General features: G+C 41.0%; 1 protein-coding gene across 1 annotated transcript in view; it reads right to left on the bottom strand.

The window, feature by feature from the left end:
* The window catches only part of CR1 (complement C3b/C4b receptor 1 (Knops blood group)), an 86,518-nt gene that overhangs the window by 36,687 nt on the left and 22,495 nt on the right, over positions 1-27,336 (bottom strand). The window contains 9 exon segments of the mRNA XM_045787784.2: positions 1,024-1,109; positions 2,353-2,455; positions 2,546-2,722; positions 3,420-3,818; positions 8,487-8,572; positions 13,993-14,092; positions 14,730-14,909; positions 19,691-19,918; positions 21,883-21,968. Coding sequence (XP_045643740.2) covers positions 1,024-1,109; positions 2,353-2,455; positions 2,546-2,722; positions 3,420-3,818; positions 8,487-8,572; positions 13,993-14,092; positions 14,730-14,909; positions 19,691-19,918; positions 21,883-21,968 — 1,445 coding nt within the window.

Here is a 27,336-nt window from a genome sequence, read left to right as displayed (position 1 = left end):
AATTAATACAAAATTTCCAAACACCTTTAGAGCAAAATATTCATTGGAAAAATTCTATTTTATACACACAGATTTTTCAATAGTTATGATCAGAAGATGAAGCAACATCCTGTTTGATTTCATGAAAAAATAAATGGGCAGATTGAATATATTAGTAGTGTTCTTGAATTTAACACATTAAGTTTCTGTCCTCTTAAAAACAAATATAAACAACAGGAAAGCAAGGTCCTAGTCTGTGTTCTTTACAGGTGTAGTCCCAATGTCTAATTATTTTAGTAATAACACTTGGTATTATTTGAAACAGTCTATTTATGTGTTTGCTTGTCATTATATTTAAAGATTTAGTTATTGGGGGTGGGGGGAGAAGCCACAAACAGGAAAGGCCGAGGAAGAAGCAAAGAGACTCTCAAGCAGAGTCGGAGCTCAGCTCTGAGCCTGATGTGGGGCTCGATCCTATGATGCTGAGATTGCGACCAGAGCCAAAACCAAGTGTCTGACGCTTAACTGACCTTGCCACCCAGACGCCCCTGTTTGTTATTTTTTTCTCTTTCCTTCTACTCAAGCATGTAAACAACACAAAAGCAGGGTCCTAGTCTGTTTTGTTACAGCTGTATGCCCAGTGTCTAGAACACTGATTGTCACAAAGCAGGTGCTCAAAAAAATTTCTCAAAAAGACTGAGCCTAGGAATGAATAGAAGATTGAGGCAAGGATGAAATGCTATCATTTTTGACAGAAAAAATGCCTCAGGATCTAAATTTCCCTCTGCCTATGAAGAATTTCTCTCCATTTGTAGCACACATGACGCTTATAAACATTTATAGGATGATCCCCAAAACTCGTGATGCTCAGATTTATTTCCCCCAGAAACAATCCTTGCAACAAAGAAAGATGTCGATCCAAAGTGAAGATCAACAGAGGGGCAAATATTAGGGAATTTTATAGGCAAAACACACCAAACGGACAAACAAGCAAACAAAACAAGGAGGGAGAGGCCGATCTGAACAGGCATTCCTTGTACTCACGTTCACACACAGGAACACTGTGATTCCAAAGGCTTTCCATTCCAACCAAGACGCAGTAACTAGCAGAACTGCCCTTTAAGTGGAACCTGAGGAACAGAAGCAGCAGTGACTGGGTGAGCGCACCGTTTCTCTCTCCCCTTCTGCCAAAATGCAGTTTATGGCCCAGTGAAATCCCAGGTGGAAAAGCCCAGCTCCCTGGCTTGCTCAGGCGACAGAAGCTGCAAAATCAGAACTTGTGGCAAGATTGCGGTTTCCAGTGAGGACAGAGCAATAACGAGGGTCTCTGGTTGTCGACCTTCAGGAGGTCATCTGTGCCACCTGCCCTCTGACAGCTCCCCGTCTGCCTCTGTAAGGAGCTCTGCTCTCTAGGGCACCGCAGCACTCTCCGCTCTAGTGCATCAGGAGGAAAACAGCTCCTGATTCAAGTTGGTAAATCAAAGAACGGGAGGAAAGACATCAGAGACTGCTGTTTCGGGCCAACACATTTGGAATGTTCCTGAATGACGCCTGTGGCATATCCACAGTATTGATGAGTGAAGCCAAATTATCTAGGAAAAATAGGAAAAGGTGAGCAGAGAGGATTCTTTGGAGGCCCATCCTCCTAAAACATCTGCTTATTGTCAGAGCAGCGCCTGCCTGGATTGCCTCCGGGTCCTTGCTGGGTGACAGATATTAGCTGCCTGCCACGGAGTCCTCGAAATATACTGAGGACAAGTGCTCTGCTGTCCATGCTTTTTACCTGTCAGTGGTGCTGGAACATAATGCCAAGGTCATTAAAATTCCCATTAACAGCTCATGAACTATGGAAACATGAGCATCAGTCTTCATACTCCTTCAGTGTGACCTAATTCTATTCAGATGACATAGAATTAGATTGAAAAACACTCCTAGTCACTCTTTCGTTCCTGTTCCAAATTCCACTACTGATTGGTTTATACTTTTCTTGAAACAATCCTTGCATGTTACTTATCTTATAAATAACTGTCTTTGATATGCCAACTTTCTTTTTAACACCGCTCTGCAATATTTATCCCTTCATGCCTACAAATTATTTTTCATTCATACATGTAATGTTTCCCCTAAATATTCAAGATCTGTTGTTCTACTTCTGCTGGTCAACAGTGTATTTACCGTTGTTCCTTCTGAAGCACCTGTTCATGGTTCTATCTGGATCCTACCATACTTCCCAGTCACTGTGTCAGCTATTAGTCCTTTCTGGTACTTCTTTCCATTAGGCAGCTTTCTCTTTAGCTGGACCCCCTTTGCCCCCGGTGTCAGGATAGGAGCATCGAGTACTGAGTCCCTGTCTCTCTGCCAGGTCGCACTCACCCCTCTTCACAAACGAAGGACACTTTTGCCCCAAGTTGGAAATTAGGTGGAAAGAGCACACGGCCGTTAGGGAGTTGTTCCAGGAAGTCGGCACATGATTTCACTAGGAAAACAACAACAACAACAAACAGAAGTAAGACTGTCATGTGAGGACCAAAAGGATTGATCTGCAAACAGATGAAGGTGTAGGCACCTGTACATCTCGGGGCTGCTGGGCTCCAGTCTCCCTGGGGCGAACAGCGCAGAGAAGCAGCCCCTCGGAGATCATAGCCAGGCTCACAGCGGTAGAACACTTCCTGCCCAGGGGAAAAGTTGGCCTCGTTGCCTGCAGTGTGCTTACCGTGCAGAATTTCTGGAGGTGGCTGACATACTGTGGAAAGAACAGGTGCGCAGTACCAGTCAGTTATGGGGAAATGCCTTTTGCTACATTCTATCCTTTCCGAGGTGTTACAGACTCATCAGTAAAGGGGTTCAGGTGTAACAAAGGAAATCAAATGATACTCCCACCCCCTCCTTTTACTGTTATGGAAGTTCAGAATATAGAAGGGAGGCAGCCAAAGTGCTCCCAGCTAGTAAGGGGCTGGTAATTCAAACTGCGCTCTTCTGGGCACAAGGTCAAATTCATGACCAGAACCCCAGGGGCACTTTCTCTAGTGCTGGCTGGTCAATATGGAATTATTAGCCTTACTGGAAAGGAGTGCTGTGCCGAATAGGTGAGTTAAGGCATTTAAAGTGCTTATTGCCCAGCTGACTGGGAGGTGCCCCTCAGGTGTCAGGATAGCTGAGCGATACTGGAGCTGGTATTTTGCCCTGAGGATTGCTCTATACGAGAGTCCCAAATGTCTCCTTCTTCGATTGATGAAGCTCCTGCTTTCAAAGGGAAGGCACGTATCCATAAGCACACAAACGCACACACACACGCATACTTTCTTAATTTCATGCTTCATCGCACAGCACCGACTTGCATGGATCACCATGCATCCTTCTCCCAGAACAAACACTGATCTCCTGATCCTCTTGCAACCCATGCCCTTTGTCCGTGCCTTCATAGCCGCTGTCAGACTCACCCCTAGAGCAGCTTGGCAGCTCTGGCCCCCATTTGTTTTGGGCTTGGCATTGCACGCTGGACGGTCCTTTCAGGACAAAGCCGGGCTCACAGGTAAACCTCACGATTTCATGTAAGGAAAATAAGGTTTTGTTCTCAGATACCCTTATTGCATGTTCGATGTCTGGAGGTGTGCATTTATCGGGTATGATGCACCGAGGGGGAGGGCCGCTCCATATGCCAACGTGATTGTCTTTGCTGGTGCAATATATTGAGGAGCTGCCCACAAGCTCAAACAGCTTCTTCCCTCTCGGTCCAGGATGGCAGCGATAGGTCACCACGGTTCCATATGGAAACGATTCTCTGCCGCTGCTAAAGAATTTTCCATTGGCAATGGCTGGGGGTGGCGCACAAGGAATAGCTGGGAAAAGATATGGCAACTTAAATAATGGTGAATCAAAATAATTAGTCTGAGAAATGCAATGAGTAGAACAATTTTACATTTGTTATTAGTTTTTAATCTTTGTTAATATGTAGATACATTTTTACAAGTTGTGATTTCTGTGGGTGTAATAGCAAGCCTTCTGCCTTTCCTGCTTACACTACTCCTCACGAGCATATGTATTTTTAAAATAATCCACATTCCGTTAATTTTAGATAGCTCTTTGATCATATTGTTACACCAAAGTGTGCAGTTTCCCCCTACTCCTTTTCATTTGCCTTCTTATTTCCATTTTTTGTTATTAGCTTAGTATAGCTTTCAAAAAAATAAAAAGACCCTTGCTAAAAGAAAAATGGAAGGAGAGAGAAACAACACAGATACACCAGAGTAGGAAATAGAATTAAAACTATTTGCATATGTAGAAGAAAAATTATATGAAACTGCAGACTACTGTAATGTTAAACAGGAAAGACAAATATTGTGAAAATGTCTATGCTACCTAGAGCAATCTACACATTTAATGCAATCCCTATCAAAATACCGTCACCTTTTTTCACAGAAATGGAACCAATAATCCTGAAATTTGTATGGAACCAGGTAAGACCCCGAATAGCCAGAGGAATGTTGAAAAAGAAAAGCAAACCTGGTGGCACCATAATTCTGGACTTCAAGCTCTATTACAAAACTGTAATCATCGAGACAGTATGGTACTGGCACAAAAACAGACACAAAGATCAATGGAACAGAATAAAGACCCCAGAAATGGACCCTCAAGTCTATGGTCAACTAATCTTTGACAAAGAGGGAAAGAATATCTAATGGAGAAAAGACAGTCTCTTCAACAAATGGTGTTGGGAAAATTGGACAGCCACTTGCAGAAGAATGAAACTGGACCATTTTCTTACACCATGCACAAAAACAGACTCAAAATGGATGAAAGACCTAAATGTGAGACAGAAATCCATCAAAATCCTAGAGGAGAACACAGGCAGTACCCTCTTTGATCTCAGTGGCAGCAACTTCTTGCTAGACATGTCTCCAAGGAAACAAAGGTAAAAATAAACTAGTGGGACTTCATCAAGATAAAAAGCTTTTGCACAGCAAAGGAAACAGTCAATAAAACCAAAAGACAATTGACAGAATGGGAGAAGATATTTGCAAATGACATACCAGATAAAGGGCCAATATCCAAAATCTATAAAGAACTTATCAAATTCAACATCCAAAGAATAAATAATCCAATCAAGAATGAACAGACATTTCTGCAAAGAAGACATCCAAATGGCCAACAGACATATGAAAAAGTGCTCCACATCGCTCGGCATCAGGGAAACACAAATCAAAAACCACAATGAGATACCACCTCACACCAGACAGAATGGCTAAAATTAACAAGTCAAGAGACAACAGATGTTGGTGAGGATGTGGAGAAAGGGGATCCCTTCTACACTGTCAGTGGGAATGCAGGCTGGTACAGCCACTCTGGAAAACAGTATGGAGGTTCCTCAAAAAGTTGAAAGTAAAGCTACCCTACGGCCCAGCAATTGCACTACTGGGTATTTACCCCAAAGATACAAATGTAGTGATATGAAGGGGCATGTGCACCCCAATGTTTATAGCAGCAATGTCCACAATAGCCAAACGATGGAAAGAGCCTAGATGTCCATTGACAGATGAATGGATAAAGAAGATGGGGTATACACACACACACACACACACACACACACACACACACACACACACACACACACTGGAATATTATGCAGCCATCAAAAATGAAAAATGAAATCTTGCCATTTGCAGTGATGTGGCTAGACCTAGAGGGTATTATTGCTAAGCGAAATAAGTCAATCAGAGAAAGACAATTATCATATGATCTCACTGATACGTGGAATTTGAGAAACAAGGCAGAGGATCATAGGGGAAGAGAGGAAAAAATGAAACAAGATGAAACCACAGAAGGAGTCAAACCATAAGAGACTCTTAATCTCAGGAAACAAAGTGAGTGTTGCTGGAGAGGAGGGAGGTGGGAGGGATGGGGTGGCTGGGTAATGGACATTGGGGAGGGTATGTTCTATGGTGAATGCTGTGAATTGTGTAAGATTGATGAATCACAGACCTGTACCCCTGAAACAAATAACATATCATATGTTAATAAAAATAAATTAAAAAAAAGAATCTATGCTAGAAGACCTACAATACAAAAATGCTAAAAGATCATTTTTCTTTAGATTGAAGGAATATAGTGTTATAAAGAATTGACAGAACTGCAATATGGAGGATGTATAATGGAAATAGTTAATATGCAGATAAGTATAAATAAATATTGTTTTTATTAAAACAATAATGTTTTTTGAGATACATATAAAATTGCAAAATTAACACAGTGAAGGGAAATCAGAATATGGTCATCTCAATAGATCCACAGTGATAAATTAAAATACAGATTCACAATAAATCTTTTAGCAAGGTAGGTATAAAAGGGAATTTCCTTAATCATTTTCATTTGCCTTCTTCAGATAAAGAACATCTCCCAAAAACCTTCAGTACACAGCACGCTTTATACTGACTATTAAAAACTCTTTTATCATCTCTTCTTTTCAACATTGTACTGGAGATTCTAGCCAATGAAGCCAAGCAAGAGAAATAAATAACAGATACAAGAGAGGAGAGGATTAAAACATAAGATAATTATTTATCAATGACATGATTATTTATGCAGCATATCCAAAAGTGATCCAAGGTGAAATGATTGCATATTTAAAAAACAATTAGGAAATGTTACATTTTCCAACATTACATTTCCATGTTTACATTATTTTCTATAATGTAAGTTGGCAGATATTATTGAGAGAAATTAAAGAAGATTTCAAAAATGGGGAAATAGATCATGTTCATGAGTTTAAAACTCAAAAATGTAAAAATGTGAATGGCCCAAAATTGACCTATGGAGTCAACAGAAAGCCAATACAAATTTGAGTAGAATTGTTTGTGTTGAAACTGACAAGCTGATTCTAAATTTTATCTGGAAATGCAAAGGGCCAAGAATCACCAAGTAAATCTTGGAAGAAGTGAATGGTTAGAGGCTATACCACCGGACATCAACTCTTTATATAATGCTAGAGTAATGAAAACTGTGATAAATCAACCAGGGGAGCAGAACTTCTCTGAAAGGAGACCCACATATAATGTCACCTGATTAAAGGGTATAATACTATTACACGGTGATATACAAGAAATGGTTTTTCTTAAATGGTTTTTCAAGTAAATGATATTATAGCAGCAAAGTTATGGTTATTCGTCAACCAATTCCCAGACTTGAGAGCTCGTGGATAGATCCAGAGCAGCTCAAACAAATAGGAGACGGGATCTTCTTGAGAAAGCATATTGCTACACAGCCAAAATGTATACCAAAAGTTTCCTCCCACCTTCACCAAAGAGGCTTGAGGCCATTCACCAAAGATTAGATATAGGAAGGGGTACAAAATTAGAAATAAAGATGAAAGTATAGGAATAGATAAAGGTGTATTGTCTTTAAATAAAGAGATCTAGCCAGAATACCATTTTGTCATCTAATTTTTTTCACATAAAATATATAATTAACATCTTTCTATGTCATTAATTGCACCTCCATGACATCATGTTTGTTGGTTTTCGGTTTTTGGGTTTTTTTTAGTTGAATAACGTTCCAGTGTGTGGATGTATTTCCTCTTCTCTTCCTTCCTCCTCTTCTTCCTATTCTTCCCATTCTTCCCCTCCTTCCCCTACTTCCCTCCCTTCCCTCCTCCTCCTCCTCTTCCTCCTTCTTCTTCCCTTCTTCTTCTCCTCCTCTGCCACCTCCCCTTCTCCCTCCTCCTCCACCTTTTTTTTCCTCCTCTTCCTCCTCCTCCTCCTCTTCTTTTTAAAGTAGGCTCCAAGCCCAAACTCACAACCTTCAGATCAAGACCTGAGCTGAGATCAAGAGTCAGACACTTAACAGACTGAGCCACCCAGGTGCCCCTGGCTGTATTTCTTCTACTTCTGTGTGGCTCTATTTTATGTTTCTTAAGCAATACTCTACAGTCATTTTTAACAGGACTCTTTCCTTCCGGTACTTTCCAAACTATAGCTGGAAACATTTAAGTTACTTTAACATTTTTGTTATTATAAAGAATGAAGCAATGAAAAGTTTATAGTGAACTCCTAGTAAAAATCTGTGTTTATTTCCCAAGTGTAAATTGTAAGAAGTGGGTCAAAATAATGTCCATTTTGAGGCTTACAAAACACGGTGACTTGCAAGAGGTTCCGTGGAACTCTAAGTAAGTGAAAGTGTTGATTCATCCACAGCTTCACCAACCTTGGAGAGTTATCACTTTAAAAAATCTTGACTAATTTGCCAAGCAGAAGGATTGTTATACTGGGGGTAGCACAATCAGCATAATTCCGAAGTAATTGAGGGAAAACTAAAGTTTGAGGCTTTTATGTATTTAAGTCCCCAGATTCAGAAAAGGCACAAGAGAAGGAAAAACGTAAGGCAAGAGTTGCCAGAAACCCCGTAGGTATCGAGGGATAGAATGCACAAAAGGAATTCAATTAAGATTTGTATAACTTTAGGGGGAAGCTTAGAATCTACTGGTAAAGGTAATAGGAAAGAATATTTTGACTCACTCTCACAAATCGGTGGGTCGTTATCCCAGGCGACAGTGTTGTCTGAGATGACGCATGCAATAGAGGTCTTACCAATAAGTCGGTATCTAGAGGGAAAGAAGAATGAATGTTATTTTCCCTGTTCATTCTCCTCCTTAAATTGCTGCTTACAAGAGATTGCAATCTTGGAGAAATCGGAAGGACAATTTCCATTTGTCATAGTACTCTCCCTTTCCCAAACTGTATGTCTTTATTTGGACTTAAATTTTTTCTTCATGGATTCTAAGCTAAATGGGCTCTCTCCTCTTTATTACGTTAAGCTACGTTAGTGTTTAAACCTAAAGTGTTAAAGACTCATCACACTAGAACCAAAGGAAATCCAAGCAGAACAAAAAAAGTTAAACATGGATTTCATACTGAAAATGTTAAAGGCAGAAATTCTCACTTACTATGCCACAAACTGTTCAAAGTGAGCCATAAAGCTTGGGAAATTTAAATTTCCCTCATTGTTAATGTCTTGCAAAGCTATACTGGAACATTAAAACCACGATGTTGTCATAGGTATGATCCACCAATTTTATTCAAACATCTTCAGTTTTGTTAATACTAACCTGCGTGTGTGTGTGTGGGGGGGGGGGTACTTACATCTATTTAATTTTTTATACAGACTATTTTTAACAGGGGTTTTAAAGTTCACGATAATATTGACCAGTAATAGTTACCATATACTCCCTTTCCCTACACATGCATACCTTCCCACATTATCGACATCCCCCACCAGAGTGGTAGAGTTGGTTGCAATTGATGAACCTACATTGACACATCATTATCACCTGTTGTCCGTACTTCACATTAGGGTTCACTCTTGGTGGTGTACATTCTATGGGTTTGGACAAATATATAATGACATGTATCTACCCTTACAGTATCACACAGAGAACTTTCACTGCCCCAAACATCTTCTGAGCTCTGCCAATTCCTCTTTTCCCCCTCCCAACCTCTGGTAACTATCAGTCTTTTTACGCCATATTTTCTTTTCCAGAATGCCACATCCCTGGAATCATACAGTATTTAGCCTTTTCAGATTGGATTCTTCCACTTAGTAAAATGCATTTAAGTTTCCTCCATGTCTTTCCATGGCCTGATAACTCATTTCTGTTTTCTGGAGTGGGTTTATGATTTTATAATCCTATCAGCAGTGAATGGGTGCTCCAGTCCCTCTACCTCCATGCTAGCATTGGGTGTTTTCACTAGGGTGTATTCTAACCATTCAGATATGTGTGCAGTATTGTTCCATTGTTGTATTAATTTGCATTGTCCTAATGGCTAATGAAGCTGAATACCTTTTCATGTATTTACTTTCCATGGATATATTCTCTTCACTGAAATGTCTGATCATGTCCATATGGGGTTCCATAGTGTACCTCCACTGAAACCCCAGAATCCCACTTCTATTGGCAGTAAGGTCTTGGCAGATATAACAGCGTTAATATGAGGTCATACTGGTTTAGTGTGGGCCCTAATGCAAAGACCATTGTCCTCAGAAGAAGAAGGACATTTGGACAAGGAGACAGACAGAGGGAAGACAGTGTTAACCTATAGAGAGGCAAAGCCAAGTGAGAACAGAGGCAGAGATAGGAGTGATGTGTTTGTAGTCGAGCGATGCCAAGGACAGCTGGCAACCACCAGAAGCTAGGAGGAAAGCATGAAATGGATTCTTCCTCAGAGCTCCCAGTAAGAGCCAACCTGTGGTCACCTTGGTTTCAGACTTCTTCAGTTCTATCCCTAACTTGCTGTGAGTTTGTATCATGAATTGATATTGGATTTTGCCAACTGCATTTTCTGAGTCAACTGATAGGAACATATACATTTTCTTCGTTAGTCTGTTTATAGAGTTGATCGAGTTGATTGATTTTTGAATGTTGAATCCATCTTGCTTACCTGGAGTAATTTCCACTGTGGTCATTGGATGCAATTCTTTTCATGCATTGTTGGGTTCGATTTGCTAATATATTATAGATGCTAAAAAGATCGTCAATAAAGTATAGCAAAACAAGTCCAGAAGTATATAAAAAGGATCATATACAATGACCAACTGGGATTTCTTCCAAGTATGCAGTTACTATTTCTACAGAGACAGAACTCACAGTAAGTTCTTTTCTTTCAGTACTTGAACTAGGTGGGCCCCTTCCTTCTGGTCTCCATATTTTCAGATAATAAATCCACCGCCGTTCAAATTGTGTTCCCCTATAACCAGAATGTCCTTTCTCTCTCATTGCCCCTAAGAATTTTTTTTTTCGAGGGGATTTGTAATTACTTATTGAAGCGATTTTATGATGGCTGCCTTAAAGTCTTCGTTAGAGAGCTCCAGCGTCTACTTCCTCTTGGTCCTGGCATCAGTGGATTATCTTTTCTCAGTGAAGATGTGATTTTCCTGGTTCTTGAAGTGACACGTGATTTTCTATTGTACCCTGAACATTTTGGATATGATGTTAAGAGATGCTTGATCTTATCTGAATCTATTTTAGCGTGTCTCCACCTCTTTAAGGCATTGTGTAGATTCTGGCCGTCTTTCATGGGCTTTGGTGCCAATGACTTTAATTTTCCAGTCTTGCAGTGCTATTCTGCTGCTTCCTTCTCACGGCTCCACTTACATTCCTCATGGGTCCCTGCTGATGCTGCCTGTGGACAGTGGAGGTCTTCTCTGAACTGCCTGCTGTCAGTAGGGGAGGAATGGGAGATGTTGGGACCTTAGATGGAGAGTAAGCTCTCTGGCCTTCTCTGGCTATCTGGGGAGGGTGCAGGTCCCCCTTCATTTGTGTTGTTGCCACCACAGGAGTGAAGCATCTATCTGGGCTGCATTTTGCTGCTGAGTGGAGAATCAGGAGACACGGGCCTGGGAGGCTTTCTCCTAGTGGATGGAGGATCCAGAAACCACGAACATGGTTTCCGTTCTGCTGCTGGGTTGGTGGCTCCCTGCCATGGGTGTGGGGTCAAGAGATGCTGGGCCTGGATTGTCTTCTGCTGCTGTGTGGAGGGCTGGGACGCTGGGCCTTCTGGCATCTGTCGCATGAGTGGAGGGGTCCTCTTACTGCCGGCTTGAAGTCTTGGTCTCAGAATAGGGCCCAGTGCTGCTGGCTGGTGTGGGGCATGAGGCAAAATTCTCATTGGGACTAAAGCCCAGGTCTTCCCATTGATACAACTGCTGGTGGACTGGGACCTGCTGTGGGACTTGAGAGTGATAGACTCCCCACCCCCATCCCCGATTTCTGCTTATGCTGTTCTTGTGGGCAGATTGGGCCACTGTATCCACCAATGTGTCTTCCCACGACAACCTCACTGAGGTTCCCTTTTCCTGTTCCTTTGACCAGAGAACAGGCTTCACTCTCCCTCTGTCTCCGCTGCCTGTTGACTATTCAGGGTGGTATTCCTTTCCAGCACCCAGTCTGAGAGATAAAAAGAAAACTCAGGGTCCTCACTATGGTGTCATTCTTTAAGATCTGCAGTCCCCCAGTCCCTCTTCTTTCCACCTTTCCAAGTCCTTTTATGCTTGCATGTTGAGCAGTTTCCAGGGTACTTAGTTACATGTAGAGAGAGACTCAGGGAAAGGTGAGTCTGCCCATCTTGTCCTGGAACTGGAAGTCCTAGTAATTGTTCTTTAACTCTGATTACAAAAGTTAGTACATACACATTGTATTCAAAAGTGAGAGATACAGAAACCCCCAATACTGAAAAACAAAATCACCCAAACTCTATCTTACAGAAATTAGCATAAAGTTTAAGGCAGGCCTTCTTAAAAGTTTTATGTGCATCGAAATCACCTGGGTATCATGTCAAAACGTGATTCAGAGTCAGTAGTTATGAAAATTCTGCATTTCTACTAAGCACCCAGGAGATGCTGACCTTGCTGGTCTGTGAGCCATACTTTGGATGACAAGGGCTTAGAGTCAATCTTACAGTCTTTTATATAAGGAGATACACATATAACAAGGACATCGGTTGTCCTTCTCCTACACGGACTAATTTTTCTGTATTTGTTTGTTCAGTTGGAAATGACACTTAAAAATTTTATCCTACTGGGTTACATCCATTAAGATCGATAGGAATTTGTTTTCTCAATTTTTGTAGGTCAAGATGGAGACATTTAACTAAAATGCTACCCCTTTAAATTTTTTCCTTAACTTCTAGCTTCCTATATTTATTACACAAATTCATAAATAAATGTGATTACATCAATTCAATGTACTATTGGATATATTTGCAAATTCAAATTTGTCACAATTTTCTTACACCCATGTATTGCATGGAGGGAGGTAAATGTAGTGATTAACCTCAGAATTTATTTCTGAGAATTTATTTCTTAGTTGTGGATCATAGCAAAATAAGTATGAAAACCACTGTCCTAGACAAACTTTTTCACACGGGCGCTAAGAGACATGTGTACTTATTGTGGGAATGCTTATGATAGGCAAAGCAAAACAAACTAAAACAAATGAGAAATAATCCAAATATAAGAACCAAGAAGAAATAAATTGTGGCATATCCATTCAAGGAAATACTATCCCAAGCAAAAATGAATTAACCACAACCACACGGATAATTGTCAGAATCAAAATATTCAGTAGAAAAGCAAGTTGCAGAGAAGTGCATTTAACATCATGTCATTTATATAAAGCTCAAAATATGTAAAGCTAAATCTAAACTGAGCAGGCCTATGTATGGGAGAAAACGGAAAACAAATGCAAGGGAGTGAGTGACACAGAATTCAGGATGGTGATTTCCAGAGAGATTCCGGAGGTGGAGGAATGGGAATTGGGAAAGGCACCTAGGAGGTTTCTAAGGTACTAGCAATGTTTCTTACAGTGGATAGAGTATACACTGAAGTTCACTGTATTGTTATCACCCATTTTAATGATCACTTATTTTATATGGCTTTTAAGTAAGCTAGAAATAATGAAAACAACGCAGAAGTTAAGGTATAAGGTAAAGCAGTCTCCCTAGTTCTTTCCTTAAACCAAGAATATGCCCACAGCAAATTTCTGCACTGGGTACATTTCTGGAGAGGGGCTATAACAATCAAGATTTGCCTGTCCATCACATTGGCTCCATCATCCTAAACAATTCATTCTTCCCCACTTCTGAGTCCACCATCTCCAGCTCTTGTTGCTTTGGGGGAAGAATATATGCATGGGTCCACTCATGTTTGTTCCATTGGCTTCTTTAGAGAGCAGGTCCTTCCCATTTCATGACTGCTTCTCTGGGTTTTAGGTGCACTAATCTGGTGTGCAACAGGCATCTTTCCTGCCCACCCCTAAGTTTCTAGCATGGATACAGGTTTTCCCTATTTTTCAAATCTTTGTTTAGTCATTTCAAATGTAATTAAATACCTGGATTCAAGCCACCACCTCGGCTTACAAATGATACTGCTGTGTTTTAAATGGACAGGTAGACTTTCTAAGACTCTTGTTTAGAGACTGGTGCTACAATTCTGGAACTGTCATCCCCAATGATGCTGCGGCCAACTCACCCTTCATTACAGGCATAATGAACAGTGGATCCAAACCGGGTGTCTCCGTTTACGATCATTTTGCCATTTAAGGGTTCTGCAGGAGTGCCACATGACTTACCTAGGGGAGAGAAGCAGAATTTGGGGATTGGGTATAGAACTCTCCGATCTTCTCTCAGTAAGGACATAAGGTCCCAACCTGGCTGGAACTTACTGAAAATCATTTGTCGCTCTACAGATTTTGACACCTGGAAGAAACTTACAAGACAGCCTCGGGGTCAGCCACCTACTAAGCTCCAAGTTCACAAAAGACCTCCCCTCCTGATCGATCTCATGCCTGCATTGTGCCTCCCAGAAAAATGTAAACTTCCCTTATTACCAAGGTGGTTACTTTGTCATTCAGCCAGTGTAAATCAAAGATCTCAATGTGTGGAATTCTCTCCCCACCTATGCTTTTCTTTTCTTTTCTGAGTCATTCCTGACCTAGTTCCAGTGGTGACAATGGGAAACCCCTACTGAATGGAGATTTTCCCTGCATCGTGCCTTGTGATGGTCATTTCTCATGAAATGAACTTGCGATGAAGGTGCCAGCAAGTGAGGGGTAGGCAGATGTGACAGACAGAGAAACTCTCCCATGTGCTCTACTTGAGGCAACTTTAACGAGTCATATGTGTCTTAGTTCCAAAATCTGAAGAATTGAATCAGCTCTTATGGATGCTTGATTGACACAGAGGAGTTCTCAGTCCAGAGGTACTTACGTGTACAGATGTTTTCAGCGCTTGACCAGACTGAGTTCGGTAGGCAGGTGATAGAGAACACTCTCTTCTGGTAACCAGGGCGGCACTCATACTTCAAAGATGTCCCAATGGGAAACTCATACTCGTCAGTCGGATTTGCAGGCTTGGCAAAGGGAAGCTGTTCCGGGGCTTTGCATTTACCTGGAGGCCAAGACCACAGTGACATCCCAGTGAACGGAGAAACTTCTACTCTGCTTCCTCTTTCCCAATATGCTTCATAGATGTGATCAAAGAAAAGAGCACCTTACTAATGTTAAAATGATTGCTTCTCTCAGCAGTGATCTTAGAAAGGAGCTTTTTGTTTCATTTTTCAGCTTTATTTATTTATTTTGAGAGAGAGAGAGAGAGAGAAAGAGTGCACATGAGAGGGAGGACGGGCAGAGAGAGAGAAAGAATCTCAAGCAGACTCCCCACTGAGTGCAGAGCCCAATGTGGGGCTTGATTCCAGGCCCTCAAAATCATGACCTGAGGCAAAGTCAGCCACTTAAACAACTGAGCCACCCAGGCGACCCTGTCCACAATTCTTAATAACTATGTTGAGCACTGCTCAACTTCTCAAACCTTAGAATTCAACTGTAAACCACTACCTCATTTCTTATTCTACAATAACGTTCATTTGATACTTAATCACAGCCACTGTTAAAAACCCAGTTCTGCCAACATTTCTTGTCATCAAGAGGAACCTACAGAAAGAAATAAAATAAAATAAATGGAATCGCTTGCCTCTAACGTAGCCAGGAGCTACAGGTAGCTAGAGTTACACAGTATCTGAGAGATACCAAGTTCCGCTGTTTCCCCCCCAAAATAAAAATGGCGCATAGGTCTCCTGTGCGGTCCTGGAGGCTCCCAGAGCACATCAGCCCACATTTTGGGAAATGCAGCACTCTGCTAATCTTTGTCTGTAAAGTGGGTTTGTCTATTTGTATTTAATAGAACTGTTGATGTATTTAGGATTGGATCTATCATCTTACTATTTGATGTTTACTTGTCCTCTTTCTTATGTTCTTTATTCTCTTCTATTTTGCCTCATTTTGATTACGAATTATATTTATTAATTTACTGTTATTTCCTTTTTTAAAAAAAGATTTTATTTATTAAAAGAGAGAAAGACTGAGCAGGGGGAGGGACAGAGGAGAGCTGGAGAGAGAGAATCTCAAGCAGACTCCCTGCTGAGCGTGACCTGAGATCATGACCTGACCCAAAATCAAGAGTCAGATGCTCAACTGACTGAGCCACCCAGGAGTCCCTATTGTTATTTCTTCTCATTAGATTATTTGTTACACATTCTTTTACAGCTCCGTTAAAGATAACATGCATCCTTACCATGTTAACGTGCCTTGGACAATTATCATTTCCCTGAAATGAAAGAACTATAGATAATGCTAACTCCATTTACCTCCTTCCTGTCTTCTGTTCTATCACGATTATGTTTTTAAATTCTACATATATTTTACATTCCCATTAGTCATATTCAACGTACACACCGCCAGCTGTTTGCTGGGCTACAGCCATTTGCTACTAAGCTGGACCCTAATGGTAATAGATTCCCTCAGCAGGCTCAGCTAGGATTTTGAAAATCTGGAGAAATGTGTGGTTGCCTAAACAACGAGCTCCCAAAGACATCCATGCCCTCATCCTTAGAGCCTGTGAATGTGACCTAATATGACATCAGGGCTTTGCAGATGTGATTACCTCAAGAATCTCATGATGGGAAGATTATCCTGGATTAGCTGGGTGGCCATAAGTGCAATGACGAAGGTCCTTAAAAGAGGGAGGCAAAGGATCAAAGACAGAAGAAGGACATTTAAAGATGCTGCGGTGTTGGCTTTGAAGGTAGAGAAAGGTGGCCATGAGCCAAAGTATGCGGGCAGCCTCTGGAAGAGAAAAGAGCCAGGAAACCTGATCTCCTTGGAGCCTCCAGAAGAAACACAGTCCTATAGACCCACTTGAGAATTTGAGCTCCAGAACCATAAGAGAATAAATTTCTGTTGTTGTAAGCCATAAAGTTTGTGGTAATTTGTTAGAGCAGAAATAAGAAACGAATACAAAAGGTAACAATGTATAGTGTTAGAAACTGGACTCACAGAGACCGGACTTGAACCTAGTGTCTTCTCCTTACTAACTGTGAGGTAGAAGTAAAAATTGTACATTGGGATACTAGCCAGCATAGAAAGGAACATGGGAGCCTTCACTACGGAAAGCTTGATCTGGTTTCCTTTTCCTCCTTCATTCCCAATTCCTCAAATTATAAGAAATATATTAATGTGAACTCCATAAACTCAAGACCTACCATAGTTTATATAAAGAAACACCTCTGCATAGCTTTATGATCTATTAAATACAATAGTTCAAAAATACTTCAAGTATACAATTGGATGAACTTGACATACGTGTGCACGATGAAACCATTACCACAATCAAGACAGGAAATGTTTCCATCACATCCACACCAGTGTCCTCATTCCGCTTTATCAACCCTCTGTCTCTCTACCCCCTTCTCTAGGCAATCTCTGACCTGCTTCCTCTTACTGCAGATTGAGTTGACTTTCTAGAATTTCCTATAAACCAACTCACTTGGTTTGTACTTTTTCCCCTTCTTTGGTCTGGCTCTTACACAGATCATTATTTTGAGATTCGTCCAGGTTGTTGCATATATAAAAACTATTTCTGTTTTTGCTGGGTGATATCCAGTAGTACAAATACCCCTTGATCGAGTTTGCCTACTTGACTGTTGAATGTCCTTTGGATTTGGATTGTTTCCAGTTGTTGGCTAGTACAAATAAAGCCACTGTGAAAATCCTTGCCCAAGTCTCTGTGTGGTCAGATGCCTTCATTTCTCTTGAGTCAATACCTGGGAGTAAAATGCCTAGTCATATGGCACATTTGTGTGTAGCTTTTTAAGAAACTGCCAAACTGCTTTCCAGAGTGGTTGCATCATTTTACCAAGGAGCAGTGACTCCAGGTACTTCACCTTGTTGCTGACCCTTGGTATGGTCAATTTTTAACATTTTAGCTATTCTGGTGGGTGTATATCGTCATCACATTGTGATTTTGTCTTGGGTGACACAGTCCACTTGGAAATACTCCCGATTCAAACTCTCCATTCAAGGCAGATGGATTTATTCTGTGCTAGAACCACAATTTACTTATTATTACTTCCATGTCCTTGGTCAAACATAAATCGTCAACCTGGAGGACACTCTGCTCTCCATTCTGCATGTCCTACTCTTTTATGAAAAGATCTGCAAGTGTTTTATTTAAACATCTCTATCAGTAACGAAAGAAAGAGCCTGCACTTTAAAACATTTTATATATTTATATTTTATATAAAGAAAAATCTTTATATATTCATATATTAGTATACTATATAGTATAATTGGTATATTATATAATCTAATTTAATCTATAATATTATATATTCTAATAGATAATGTGGTATGCTATATATGACATATTAATTTAGTATATTACAATATATTTTGTAAAATATATATTATACAGATTAATGGATATTATAAATTATAAACCACATAAACCATAACAACTTAATACTATATATTAAATTTTACTCAGATTACATAGCTTAATAAAGCTATTATATATAATATATAATGCAATTATGTATGTTAATTATATAACAAATTGTAATGTCATGTTATGTAAGTAAACATAATGTAATGTACATATATAACATTGTTATATAACAAAAATATAATTAGATTATATTACATATATTGTTTTAAGTAAAATATTAAATATATTTCAGTATTTGTATGTATTTAATAATTTCATATGTATAAATATATATGTATATCTACATATAAAATATATAATAGATGGGTAGATATTATATAAACATAGAAATTTTAAAAATATGATACAGATAAAATAAACATTTTAAATGCTTTGCTAATCAGGAAGACCCAAGGCAGGCAGGTCCCAAGGCACTACTTATCTACCGTTCAGTGGGAAGACTGACTCTTTTAATGTAGACCTCTCAGCCTTTAAACAGGATCACCTGTATTCTCCATCTGCAAATGGCATCAGAGGGGAGTACCACCCCGATCTATAAAGGACCCCTTCAGTGCGGTCTGTCCTCACTGGTGCACAGAGCTTGTGTGGACAATCACAGCCACGAACGAGCCCCCGATTGTCAGGCACTGTCATTTAATGCCAGACTGATAGGTAAAAGGAAGGAGTTGCCAAGAGCACAGGCTTGAACTCCACTTCTCTAGTGCATCTTGAGTTCCCATTGCCAAAAGTGAGACAAAGGGTCAACAAAATGCAGTCACAGGCTGAGCAGAACACTTAAAAGGAGCAAAAGGAATACAAACCCCTGCATCGGAGTGTCTTTAGTTATTTCCACTGCATCAAATCTGAAGTAAAATACAGCCATCACCATGTGTTTTTTGCTCTGCACACCCATCTGTCCAATAGAAATACAACTTTTTTTTTTTAAGCAGGTTCTATGCCCAGGAGGGAGCCCGATGCAGGGCTGAACCCACAACCCCGAGATCTAGACCCAATGGGCCGCTCAACTGACTGAGCGACCCAGGCACCCCAAAATACAACTTGGAATAGAGGTGGCAGGAAAGAGTGTTTTCTTTGGCGTTAGTTTTTAGTGTTTGAAAATAGTCTGTATAAAGTCTGGGCCTCACTGATTCTCCCCACTCTCTCCCTCCTCCTCTTCTCACTATCCCACACTCCTCACCCCAGTGGGAAGGGCCATCAGAGTACCACCAGTTGGGACACAGCTTGGCACATCTAGAACCCAGCTGTTATTTGCCCAGCAGGTAATTCTGTGTGTCTGAGTTTTATAGGAAAGCCACATTCCCAAGCAAAAATGACTGTCCCCATAGAAACAGGGAGGCTCTTGCCTAAATATTCTGATCTATATGGGGCATAGGGAAATGTGCACTGACCTGCAGGACCAGCGAGTTCACAGCGAGGGGCAGGGCCGCTCCAAACCCCATTCCCTTGACCATCACTTGTGCAGAGGATGGTGCTCTCCCCAGTGAGGTTGAAGGTCATCCCTCTGTCAGGGTGGTGGTCACACGTGTACGTAATTTCCTTTCCATAGGGAATGTCTCCCTGAGAAGTTCCGGTGTGGTGCCCATTAAGGATAGACGGAGGATTTGGACAAAAGATTTCTGGAAAAAACACAAGTGCTGTAAGTTGCATTACAACGTTAACATTTTAATCTGAGTTGATTCCACAATTATGGGATGCTGTGACTATGTTACCACTTAAATAATTAGCTCTCAAGAAGAGTATGAACCACAAAATAAATATATTAGTCTCTGTTGAGATGCTTCTAAATGAAATGACACTGAAATCAAAACTCAGAAGGGACTTAATCATCCTGAACTCTTTGGAGAGTTAAGACTTCTGGGTAATTGAGAGCTCATTCTTTTAAAATAGACAAAAATCTTCTTAACCCCACTGAGAAGAAAATCATCCATTGAATAAGAAAATTATCCATTAATTCAACAGGAATTCTTTGAGGACCTACTCTGTATCAAGTACTATGTTAAGTAAAAGATGGAGAAAATCTTCTTTGAACCCAAGGATCCTCACACCAGAGAAATCTTTCAAAATATATTATACATTTTCTATTTGTCTATCACCGATTTAATCTTTTCATGACGACTTGAGGCTATTATGTCAAAAACACCATGGACGGTTATAGTAATGCCATCACAATGAGTGAAACATCCCAATGGTCCTATGCAGGATCCAGAAGATGCAGAAATGTTATGACTTTTGAGATACTTACTGGTTTTTACATTTTTTCTTTCTCATTGAAGAAATACACATTTCTTCTTTTGAGTGTAGCTATCTGGAGAAACTTCTTTCCCTTTTTGATTTGATTTGTATTTAGGAAGAGGATACCGTAGCTTGAGAGAATTATGAATAATCAAAAGGTGGAATAGCTTAACCAATGTTTACACTCTAGTAATTGATTTTTGGTATATCTGGGTTCATGGGAGTATTCTTTTTCTTTCTTTCATGCTTCTTAACTATATTCAAGGAAAGTAAAGATTTTCAAATAGCTGACTTCCAGATATGAAGGATAAAATTATCAAGTTTCATGATATAAATCAATACAAAATTTCCAAACACCTTTAGAGCAAAATATTCATTGGAAAAATTCTATTTTATACACACGGATTTTTTAATAGTTATGATCAGAAGATGAAGCAACATCCTGCTTGATTTCATGAAAAAATAAATGGGCAGATTGAATATATTAGTAGTGTTCTTGAATTTAACACATTATGTTTCTGTCCTCTTAAAAACAAATATAAACAACAGGAAAGCAAGGTCCTAGTCTGTGTTCTTTACAGGTGTAGTCCCAATGTCTAATTATTTTAGTAATAACACTTGGTATTATTTGAAACAGTCTATTTATGTGTTTCCTTGTCATTATATTTAAAGATTTAGTTATTGGGGGTGGGGGGAGAAGCCACAAACAGGAAAGGCCGAGGAAGAAGCAAAGAGACTCTCAAGCAGAGTCGGAGCTCAGCTCTGAGCCTGATGTGGGGCTCGATCCTATGATGCTGAGATTGCGACCAGAGCCAAAACCAAGTGTCTGACGCTTAACTGACCTTGCCACCCAGACACCCCTGTTTGTTATTTTTTTCTCTTTCCTTCTACTCAAGCATGTAAACAACACAAAAGCAGGGTCCTAGTCTGTTTTGTTACAGCTGTATGCCCAGTGTCTAGAACAGTGATTGTCACAAAGCAGGTGCTCAAAAAAATTTCTCAAAAAGACTGAGCCTAGGAATGAATAGAAGATTGAGGCAAGGATGAAATGCTATCATTTTTGACAGAAAAAATGCCTCAGGATCTAAATTTCCCTCTGCCTATGAAGAATTTCTCTCCATTTGTAGCACACATGACGCTTATATAGGATGATCCCCAAAACTCGCGATGCTCAGATTTATTTCCCCCAGAAACAATCCTTGCAACAAAGAAAGATGTCGATCCAAAGTGAAGATCAACAGAGGGGCAAATATTAGGGAATTTTATAGGCAAAACACACCAAACGGACAAACAAGCAAACAAAACAAGGAGGGAGAGGCCGATCTGAACAGGCATTCCTTGTACTCACGTTCACACACAGGAACACTGTGATTCCAAAGGCTTTCCATTCCAACCAAGACGCAGTAACTAGCAGAACTGCCCTTTAAGTGGAACCTGAGGAACAGAAGCAGCAGTGACTGGGTGAGCGCACCGTTTCTCTCTCCCCTTCTGCCAAAATGCAGTTTATGGCCCAGTGAAATCCCAGGTGGAAAAGCCCAGCTCACTGGCTTGCTCAGGTGACAGAAGCTGCAAAATCAGAACTTGTGGCAAGATTGCGGTTTCCAGTGAGGACAGAGCAATAATGAGCGTCTCTGGTTGTCGACCTTCAGGAGGTCATCTGTGCCACCTGCCCTCTGACAGCTCCCTGTCTGCCTCTGTAAGGAGCTCTGCTCTCTAGGGCACCGCAGCACTCTCCTCTCTAGGGCACCAGGAGGAAAACAGCTCCTGATTCAAGTTGGTAAATCCAAGAACGGGAGGAAAGACATCAGAGACTGCTGTTTCGGGCCAACACATTTGGAATGTTCCTGAATGACGCCTGTGGCATATCCACAGTATTGATGAGTGAAGCCAAATTATCTAGGAAAAATAGGAAAAGGTGAGCAGAGAGGATTCTTTGGAGGCCCATCCTCCTAAAACATCTGCTTATTGTCAGATCAGCGCCTGCCTGGATTGCCTCCGGGTCCTTGCTGGGTGACAGATATTAGCTGCCTGCCACGGAGTCCTCGAAATATACTGAGGACAAGTGCTCTGCTGTCCATGCTTTTTACCTGTCAGTGGTGCTGGAACATAATACCAAGGTCATTAAGACTCCCATAAACAGTTCATGACAGAGGGGGACAAGATAGCAGCAGAGTAGGGGACCTCGTTTTAAGGGGTCCCTTGAATTTAGCTGTATATCTATATCTATATCTATCCAACCATTCTGAACACAAATGAAGTCAACCTGAGATGTAACAAGATTTATCTGGATCTCCACAAGCAGAGAAAGAGCTACTTTTACAAAGTAGGAGGTGCAGAAACTTGAATCAACCGGGGGAAATATCTGAAGATAAGCAGAGGGGGGAGGGAGCCTCCATAAGCCAGCCGCAGGAAAGTGATATAACACCAGAGCAAAAAAATTGGGACCCTTAGAAATCTCCTCTAGTAAGAGGCACCCCCTTCTGAAAAGGGCATGGGGGCAAATAGGGCAGAATTCTAGGCGGATCATTGTGGTGTCAGGATTCCAGGAGACTCAGAAAGCACGGGGGAGTCCGAACTGATAGAGTGCCCAAGCAGTGGAGCGGGGAGACTGGTTATGGTCAACGAGCCCAGAGGACTTTCAGCTCCAGGCACCGTAAACGGAGAGCTGAGCCATAGGGGGACCGCCCTCTGCGTGACCACCGGGAAAAGCACTAGAAGGTTCTGGCTGTCTGACATCCTAGGGGAAATAGAGAACGGCTTGCGCCCATGACAGGGACGGCTCTCAGGGCAGTGTGGCCCATGAGGAGACGCTGGGGACGGCACCCTCGTGAGGTAGGAGCTGTGGAGGAGGGTGCACGCGCGAGCCCACGGCCGCTGGCAGTGTGGAGTCACAGGGCACCGAGGCGCTCGCCGTCCTGTGACTCTCCCAGCAGAGGTGCAGTGGGCACGAATTGCGCTAGTCTGTGGAGTTTGGTACTCACAGAGGTGGAGACGATTGATCTGGAGTATTTGTTGGGGGGAGGGGGACCGCGACATTGTGGCTCCGGTCGGAGATTCCCACACCGCCATATTTGCTCTGAACCTCTAAAGAGGAGCGGACAGATGCCAGGGAACAAAGGCCGGGCAGCCAACCAGCTCACATTAAGCCCATCCCCCTGACAAGGGGCGGGGCAGCTCCACCCAGGCAAAGACAGCTGAGAAGCCGGGCAGCAGGCCCCTCCCCCAGAAGACAGACTGGAAGAGCAGGTGAATGATAAGCTTATTTCCCACAGGACTGTACAACTCCAGCGCCAGGGGAAAATAATATAGGGAGCTCCAGGTGTTCCCTCACAACTCGTTTATACTTCAGGCTAAAATTTTACATTTCTTTTCTGTTTCTTTTCTTATTCTTTTTTCTCCTTTGTAACACTGCTCCCATTTCAAATAGATTCTTATTTCCCAACCTATGTTTTTAAGTCCCTTCTTAACTTTTATTTTTTTCACATATATGTTTTATAGATTTATGCCCCAGACTAGCCTGTTTTTCACTCTAGTCAACTTTATCTTGATATATATGTAAGTTCTGATTTCTTTGCAATTTTGGGATATAGTGTCTTCTAATACACAGACCAGAAATCAAGAAGGAATGGGCAGATCACCCGGCTGTGTCCACCCTGAGAGATTATAATCTCTCTCCCTGCCCCTCACCACCACCCTTTTCCGCCCTCTTTTCTTTTCTATTCTTTTCTCTTTCTTTTTTATTGTTTTGGATCATCTTGGCTTTGGTGGCAGATCTGTGATAGCTTTTGACCACTTTGTATTTTTTCGAAGGTGCATTTTGCTTGGCTCTTGGTTGATATTTTGGACTCTATACATTCCCTCAACCATCCCTCAACAGAATGACTAGGAGGAGGAACTCCCAACAAAGAAAAGAACCAGAGACATTGTCCTCTGCCATAGATCTAATGGATACGGATATAAGCAAGATGTCAGAGATAGACTTCAGGGTAGCAATCATGAAGTCAATAGCTAGGCTTGAGAAAAGCATTAGTGACAATATAGAATCTCTAAGGGCAGGAATGAGCTCTATTCAGGCTGAACTTAAAAATTCTATGAATGAGATGCAGTCTAAACTGGAAACTCTAATAGTCAGTCTAAATGAGGCGGAAGAACAAATTAGTGATCTAGAAGATAAGCTGATAGAAAGGAAGGAAGCTGAGGAAGATAGGGATAGGCAGCTAGTAGCCCATGAGAATAGACTTAGAGAGATCAATGATGCCATGAAACGTTCCAGTGTCAGAATTATTGAGATCCTTGGGGCACCTGGGTAGCGCAGTCGTTAAGCGTCTGCCTTCGGCTCAGGGCGTGATCCTAACGTTATGGGATCGAGCCCCACATCAGGCTCCTCCGCTGTGAGCCTGCTTCTTCCTCTCCCACTCCCCCTGCTTGTGTTCCCTCTCTTGCTGGCTGTCTCTGTCAAATAAATAAATAAAATCTTAAAAAAAAAGAATTATTGAGATCCTTGAAGGGGGAGACAGAGAGACTAGAAGGTATATTTGAGGAAATCATAGCTGAAAACTTCCCTAATCTGGGGAAGGAAACAAGCATTAGTGTCCAAGAGGCAGAGAGGATCCCTTCCAAAATCCATAAAAATAGATCAATGCCCCAATATATTATAGTGAAGTTTGCAAATCTTAGAGCCAAGAAAGCTATCCTGAAAGGAGTTAGGAGGAAGAGATTTCTTACATACGGAGGGAGGAACGCCAGAATAACATCAGAATTATCCACAGAGACCTGGCAAGCCAGAAAGGGCTGGCAAGATATATTCAGGGTACTAAACGAGCAGAACATGTAGCCAAGAATACTTTATCCAGCAAGGCTGTCATTCAGAACAGATGGATAGATAAAGAGCTTCCAGGACTGGCAGAAACTGAAAGACTATGTGACCACTAAGCCAGTCCTGCAAGAAATATTCATGGAGATTCTATGAAAAAAAAAAAAAAAAGAAAAAGAAAAGAAAGACCCCCAAGAGTAATATAGACCAAAAATCAACAGAGACAAACTATAGAAATAGGGACTTTACAGGCAATACGATGGCACTAAATTCATATCTCTCAGTAGTTACTCTCAGTGTGAATGGGCTGAATGTTCCCATGAAAAGGCACAAGGTTTCAGATTGGATAAAAAAGCAGGACCCATCTATATGCTATCTACAAGAGACTCATTTTGAACCTAAAGACACCTCCAGATTGAAAGTGAGGGGATGGAGAATCATTTATCATGCCAACAGACCTCCAAAGAAAACTGGGGTAGCAAGTCTTATAGCAGATAAATTAGATTTTAAACCAAAGACTGTAGTAAGAGATGTAGAGGGATGCTATATCATACCTAAAGATTCTATCCAACAAGAAAACTAAATAATTTTAAATATCCATGCCCCCAACATGGGAGAAGCCAACTACATAAACCAACTTTTAACCAAAGTAAAGAATCATGTTGATAACAATATATTAATAGTAGGAGACATCAACACTCACAGCATTAGACAGATCATCTAAGCAGAAGATGAACAAAGAAACAAGAGCTTTGAAGGACACATTGGACCAGATGGACTTCGTAGATATATACAGAACGTTCCATCCTAAAACAACAGAATACTCATTCTTCTCGAGTGCACATGGAACTTTCTCCAGAGTAGATCACATACTGGGTCACAAATCAGGTCTCAACTGGTACCAGAAGATTGAGATTATTCCCTGCATATTTTCAGATCACAATGCATTGAAACTGGAACTCAACCACAAGGGAAAATTTGGAAGGAACCCAACCACTTGGAGGTTATAAAGCATCCTGCTAAGGAATGTATGCACCAACCAGGAAACTAAAGAGGAACTTAAACAATTCATGCAAACCAATGAAAATGAAAACACATTGGTTCAGAACCTATAGGATACTGCAAAGGCAGTCCTCAGAGGGAAGTATCTAGCCATGCAAGCCTCTCTCAAAAAATTAGAAAAATCCCAAATGCAAAAGTTAACCTTACACCTAAAGGATCTGCAGAAGGAACAGCAAATAAAGCCTAAACCAAGCAGGAGAAGAGAAATAATAAAGATTAGAGCAGAAGTCAATAAACTAGAAACTAGAAGAACAACAGAACAGATCAACAAAACTAGAAGCTTGTTCTTCGAAAGAATTAACAAGATAGAGAAACCTCTGGCCAGACTTATCCAAAAGAAAAGAGAAAGGACCCAAGTTAATAAAATCATGAATGAAAGGGGAGAAATCACAACCACTACCAAGGAAATAGAGACAACCATTAGAACTTATTACCAGCAGCTACATGCCAACAAACTAGGCAATCTGGAAGAAAGAGATACATTCCTGGACACTTATAAACTATCAAGATTGAAACAGGAAGAAATAGACCATCTAAACAGACCAATAACTAGCAAGGAAATTGAAACAGTAATCAAAAACCTCCCAAAAAAGAAGAGTCCAGGGCCAGATGGATTCCCAGGGGAATTCTACCAAATATTTAAAGAAGAAATCATACCTATTCTACTGAAGCTGTTGCAAAAGTAGAAACGGAAGGAAAACTTCCAAACGTGTTGTATAAGGCCAGCATTCCCCTGAACCCAAAACCAAAGACCCCATCAAAAAGGAGAATTACAGACCAACAACCCTGAGGAGCATGGATGCCAAAATACTCAACAAGATCCTAGCCAATAGGATCCAACAGTACATTAAAAGGATTATTCACCAGGACCAGGTGGGGTTTATTCCTGGGATTAAGGGTGGGTCAACATTTGCAAATCAGTCAATG

The sequence above is a fragment of the Ursus americanus genome, chromosome 2, assembly GCF_024610735.1.
Source record: "Ursus americanus isolate L20-20 chromosome 2, mUrsAme1.1.p, whole genome shotgun sequence".
NCBI classification, from domain to species: domain Eukaryota; kingdom Metazoa; phylum Chordata; class Mammalia; order Carnivora; family Ursidae; genus Ursus; species Ursus americanus.
Note: the sequence above shows the minus strand (reverse complement) of the source record. Positions and strands in the feature narration are given on the sequence as shown.